We start from the raw sequence: 6,324 nt of genomic DNA on the forward strand, positions 1-6,324 counted from the left end.
GCGGTGCGCAGCCCCCCAAAAGCCGGGGGTCCCAGGCTGGGGGGCCAGCAGGAGGAAGAGGAGGAGGAGGAGGAGGAGGGAGAGGGAGGAGGGGGTCGGGGGCCTGCCATGCCCAGCGCCCTCTACCAGCTGGAGGGGGGCCCCGGCACCTGCTGCCCCCCTCCCGGCTTGGGCAGCCTGCTGCTGAACCCCCAGATCCTGCCCCCCGCTTGCTTCGACCCCAACAGCATCCTCCTTGCCAAGGGAGACCTCTCAGAGCATCCTTCTCCTCCTGCGACGGAGGACCACCAGAGGGATGAGGATGCTGAGGATAAAGATGATGGAGAAGAAGAAGAGGAGGAGGAGGACCCCTCGGCCGCTCTCCGCTTCGCCCTGGACCAGCTCTCCATCTTGGGCTTGGCTAAGGAGGAGGAGGAGGAGGAAGCGGCTAGAGGAAAGGCTGAGGAGGAGGGTAGAGGAGGAGAAGAGGAGGAGGATGCGGCGGCGCAGCAGCAACATCAGCATCCCAAGAAGGATGGAGACCATGGACCGCTTCTGGAAGAGGCAGAGGGGCTGGACCGCTTTGCCTATGCTGGAGGAGCAGGAGGAGCGGCGGCTCTGCACCTCCTGGGCCCCGAAGTCGGCAGCGCCCCGCCGGCCCCCGAGATCTTTGGGGCCTTCCCAGCCCACTTGGGGCCCCCCCACGCCCCGCAGCCCCCCCTGCTGGCCGGGCAGCACCTGGGCAGCATTGGAAGCCGCAAGAGGAGTGTCAACATGACCGAGTGTGTCTCCGTGCCCAGTTCGGAACATGTGGCCGAAATTGTGGGCAGGCAAGGTAAATGATAAAAGCTGCAATTAATGGGGAACCCCTGGGGTGGGTTTTGGTGGGGGGGGGCACTGGTTTGCTTTGCCCACCTTGGAACAGGAGCCCAGCAGGTGAGGAGCCGTGACAGGGAGACCCTTTCCGAAATGCGCAAATAATAATTTTACTATTTATACCCCACTTGCATTGCCAAGACACCCACTTAGTAAAACTCACTTGTGAGTTTCCTTTGGGGGGGGAGTGGTCATTATTATTATTTTTGCATGGGGGTGGCCTGTGTTTTCAGTGTGGCCTGCCCCCCCCCTTAACTTTCTTTTAACCAAGAAATAAAATGGGCATCTTCTAGGCAGCGCCTTACGAAGAAAAATCCCAAGGCCAGAGCCATTTCTCTCTTGGAAATGGGATTTTCGTGGAGGAAGGGTGAAATTAGAGACCAGGCATGCTTGCGGGGGGGGGGGGGCGGATATTGGGAGCTAAGCTAGAGGACACTCCTCCTACAAAAAATGGTCTAACATAAATATATGGTTACCGTTTTTCAACGTAGGATAGAAATTGAGGGAGGGAGTTTACCTCTCTGTGACTTCCTCCCCCCCCAAAAAAAAATACCCCCACCAAATTGCTTACCACCTGAGTTTATAAAGGCAGCCCTGTAGAGCTTTTTCTCGCAGATTTTAAGGCCTCTAAAGATTCCCCCAGGCCAGGAACTGCCTTAAACTCTAGGCCTATCCCATTTCTGCTTTGGGATGACTGGGGAGGGGGAACCCCACACAAACCCCAAATCCTTTTGTTCTTCTGTATCCTAGGAACAGCGAGAAGGGAAGGGAAGGAAGTTTGGAGAGCGCTTGACTTTTTCCCCATCCCAAAGCGAAATAAATCAGTGTCTCTTTTTATATCTGTTCAGACCTGCCCTCGCTTTTATAAAAAGGAGAGGCACAGAAAGAGAGATTTGGGCAAGAGATTTTTGATATTGGAAGGGGGGGGGCTGGAATCCCTCCTCTCTGGGAGACCCATGTCAGCCTGTGTGCAAGGTTTGCCTCCCAATACGACCCAGGTAAAACTGTCAAAGCTTTTGAACCTTCCGCTGAAATTAAAATTAAAATAAAAAAAGGGTTGCATCCGATCGAGCTCTGCTCAGGTTCGATGGGCCTAGAACGAACGGGCCTGGATTTCAGTGGGCTTACTCTGAGTAGGACTAACTTTGCCATCGGTCATTTCCCCACCCCCCAAAGAAACCCTCCCAAAATTCTTGATGGACCTTGGTGTTCCCATTTGCGTCTTTGTCTTGTGTTTTGACTTCCAAACTTCACCTTTTCAAAACAAAACCCCTCTCTTTTTTTAAAACAAACCCTGATGTGTCTTTGATTCCCTGCTTGGAAAAGGAAGATAGATATTTTTTTTTAAATGGCCTAGAAAGGGGAGTAGGTTGAATATTAAACCACCGCCCCTTTGCTTTTTGCAAAAATAAAATACGGATGAAAGCAAACCTAGTTTTAAAGCATATGTTTAGAGTTTGCAAAAAAAACAACCCAAAATGGAACAGTATCGCACCCTTCCTGCTTTAAGCGTGGAACCGGTTGTGACGTGCAATTCCACACCCCCACACCCCCAGCATTTCCCCAAATCTCTCTATATTTAAGGCTGGGCTTCCCATATGCTGCAAGCTTCCTTGCCTTTGTTCCTTCAGCTCCTGTGCAATCTTCCTGAATTCCCAACTTCTCGCTTTGGGGTTTTGCTTGGCTGTTTTTATATTTTCTTATTTTCCCCCTAATGTTCTTTTTTGGGGGGGGGTGCATCTCTCAACACGCCCCCTCCCCTTTGTTTAATCTTCGCTTTGTTCCCTTTGTGAGAGATGCACGCTGTCTCGAAAGCAGTGACATCACGCTCCCTGCTTCCGATTGGACCGCTCCGGGAGCACACACACCCCTTTCCCCGCCCCCTGGGCCACGCCCATCTTAAATTTAGACTATGTCCAGCTTCAGGTTTTTTTTGCACAGGAGGGTGGGGAGATGCATTGGGTTCAGTAACAGATTTACGTATAAGCTAAACAAGCTCTAGCTTAGAGCCCCACTCTCTTGGGGGGGGGCCCAAAAAAAATTGAAGGGAAAAAAACACCTGGATGTACATTTACAAAATATAAGATAAAAAGCAAACAAAATAAAACCTTCATACAGCAACAGTGTTTTGTGTTGTGTAGGTTCCTGTGATGTCAGTATTATTATTATTTCATGTTATAGCAAGTTTCCAGAGACTAGATTATGAGTCTTTGTAAATTGTGTTTCTAAAGGAACGTTTGTTATTGCCAAATGCCAATGTGTTTGCATTATTAAGTTTGTCGTGGATAAAAAAAATCATTTTAAGTTAGAGCATAATAATTATGTCACTGTTAATATACTTCTTCTTAGTTGTATTTCACTATTAATATACTTCTTCTTAATTGCATTTCACTATTAATATACCTCTTCTTAATTGTATTTTAGCAAAAACCATTACTTTGATAAAATACATATTTTGTTACGTGCAAATGGCTTGAGATACCTATTAGGTCCATAAATGACCATATAGCATATTTTCAACACACAAAAACCAGCGGCAATTTGTTGCTGACAAAGGACAGCTGGACATATAAAGGGCCCCATTAACTTCAGGAGCTGAGGGACGCATCAAACCTAAATCCGGCCCTAGCCGCAGTAGTGACATACATAAATAACCATTTTTGACACCTGGGTATTTCGGTCTGAATTATCCCCAATCAAAAAGGACGCTGGTTTTCTTTCTTTCTTTTTTCATTTTTTTTTATTGATTTTCCAAAATTTTTAAAACAAACAAACAAGCATAAATCTTATCTATACTTAATCCAATCTTCATAACATTGTTAGGTGACTTCCTCTAGTCCCCCTGGCTGAATTTCAGTGTAACAGTTTTCCAAAACTAAATTTCTCATAAAATTTAACTTAATCAGTTAGCATCATTCTTTCTTTTCATTTTGACTTTAAACATTTTATTCTCTAACATCACCTATTTAAATCCTAAGCCTATCTGATATTTGCAAGTGTTCCCAGTTAAGTTATCTTAGCATATTTAACTAAATAGCCTTTGAATTTCATCCATTCCTCCTGGTACTCCTCCTCCTCCTCCTCCTGGTTGCGGACTCTTCCGAAAAGTCCATCATCTTCATCTGCCATTCCTCCACTGTTGGGACTTCTTGCGATTTCCAATTCTTAGCTAACAAAATTCTAGCTGCAGTTGTAGCACACAAAAACAATCTGACATCTTTAAGGACGCTGGTTTTCTTGGGAAAGTACCATATTTTTTGCTCTATAAGACGCACTTTTTCCCTCCTAAAAGTAAGGGGAAATGTGTGTGCGTCTTATGGGGCGAATGCAGGCTGCGCAGCTATCCCAGAAGCCAGAACAGCAAGAGGGATCGCTGCTTTCACTGAGCAGCGATCCCTCTTGCTGTTCTGGCTTCTGGGATTCAGAATATTTTTTGTTTTGTTTTCCTCCTCCAAAAACTAGGTGCGTCTTGTGGTCTAGTGCGTCTTATAGTGTCTTATAGAGTGAAAAATACGGTACTTTTGAACGTATATTTTGACCGAGAGCTAACATTTCGACCGTTTCTCTTCCGCCCGGCTCCAGGGTGCAAGATCAAAGCCTTGCGGGCAAAAACCAACACCTATATCAAGACCCCGGTACGAGGCGAGGAGCCGGTCTTCATCGTGACGGGGAGGAAAGAGGACGTGGAAATGGCCAAGCGCGAGATCCTTTCGGCCGCCGAACATTTCTCCATGATCCGAGCCACGCGGAACAAAGCCAGCGGCACGGGGGGCTCGATCCTCGGCCCTCCGAACCTCCCAGGACAGACAACCATCCAGGTCCGCGTCCCGTACCGAGTGGTGGGCCTGGTTGTGGGCCCCAAAGGCGCCACCATCAAACGCATCCAGCAGCAGACCCACACGTACATCGTGACCCCCAGCCGAGACAAGGAGCCCGTCTTCGAGGTGACCGGCATGCCCGAGAACGTCGACCGGGCGCGGGAGGAAATTGAGGCCCATATCACCATGCGCACCGGCTCCTTCATCGACGTCAACGCCGACAACGACTTCCACTCCAACGGCACCGACGTCTGCTTGGACCTCCTGTCCGGCGGACCCTCCAGCCTGTGGTCCAAAGCTCCCAATCCGGCCCGCCGTGCCCTACCCGGCCTCCGCAGCGACGCTTCCCCGGCGGAGACCTATTTCGGTGGCCCCGTTCCTGACGGAGCCCCCGGCAGCCCGTTCGGCAGCGGCTCCGGCGGCTTCCCCTTCAGCGACGCTCTGGGCTCGGACGACGGCGATTTTGCCTTCGACTTCCTCCCCTTGGAGCTGGCGGCGCCGGCCCACATCTGGTCTCCGTTCGAGCCCCCTGCCGACCCGCTCCAGGCCTTCAGCCGGTCTTCCTCCTCCTCGCACAGCGGCGCTTCACAGCGGCGCAAAAGCACGCCGCGGCACTCGCCCACCTTCCCGGAGGCCGCGGCAGCCCTGGAGCACCCGCTGGCCCGCCGGATCCCGAGCGATCCGGTCAGCGCCATCCCCTGGCTGCCACCGCAGGGCTCCCTCTCATCCTTTTCTAACAGCACGGGCTACTCGTCGTCATCGTCGTCGCTGCCCGGGAGCCTCTCGGCCGCGTCGGGCTCCCCCACCGACTCCACCGGCTCCGAGGGCCCGCGCAAAGCTTCCCGCGAGTGCATGGTCTGTTTTGAGAGCGAGGTGATCGCTGCCTTGGTGCCCTGCGGCCACAACCTCTTCTGCATGGAGTGCGCCATGCGCATCTGCGGCCGCTCCGACCCCGAGTGCCCGGCCTGCCACACGCCCGCCACGCAAGCCATCCACATTTTCTCATAGGCGCGGCGGGTTCCCGGGGGTCCGGCGGCCCCCTTTCCCCACCCCCCTTTATGAAAACACAGCCGGCTTTTTGCGAACTTCCAAACTGTTTCTATCAACCTTTTTTATATATATATAAAAAAGCACACACAAATACGGCGGATTGCGGCGGGGAGGGAGAGGGGCGCCCCAAATGCAATTGTAAGTTACGCCTTCGCTGCGTAATAAACGAGATTTGGAGGGGGGAGGGGAATGAAATGAATTTGGGGGAGCGGGAGGGCGGGGATGGAAGCGCCGCGCTGATTTCAAGAGTTGGGCCGACAGAAATATATTTTAAAACAATATTGTTTACAGGATAGCTTTAACTCAGTCCGGGCGCAACCTTTTCCTCCAGATAGCAGTATTTTCGTTCTCTCTTTTTTTACGAACACTAACGCACCGAGCGAAAACCGAGGTCCACATGCACTATGAAAGGGGCCACGGATGATGTTCTTTAATCGAGAACACCGTCTATTAATATTTTTGCATATACATTTTTTTTTGGGGGGGTGGTGGTCTGCAGTTCCGGGTTTGTGGATTGCGTTCGGCTCAGTTCTGCAGAACCTCTGTCAACGGGCCAAATCCACAACCATGCATTTAAAGCAGAACGGCGCCGCTTTTAACA

At 50.9% G+C, this 6,324-nt stretch overlaps 1 protein-coding gene across 1 annotated transcript; it reads left to right on the top strand.

Annotated features, from left to right (window-relative positions):
- MEX3D (mex-3 RNA binding family member D) lies at positions 1 to 5,766 on the top strand. The gene is made up of 2 exons (XM_081846177.1): positions 1 to 814; positions 4,438 to 5,766. The coding sequence occupies exons 1-2, from the start codon at positions 109 to 111 to the stop codon at positions 5,679 to 5,681; spliced, it is 1,950 nt and encodes a 649-aa protein (XP_081702303.1). The 5' UTR covers positions 1 to 108; the 3' UTR covers positions 5,682 to 5,766.
- Positions 5,767 to 6,324: the final 558 nt, after the last annotated feature.

This window comes from Podarcis erhardii (assembly GCF_964252035.2).
Source record: "Podarcis erhardii genome assembly, chromosome: 18".
Taxonomy (NCBI): domain Eukaryota; kingdom Metazoa; phylum Chordata; class Lepidosauria; order Squamata; family Lacertidae; genus Podarcis; species Podarcis erhardii.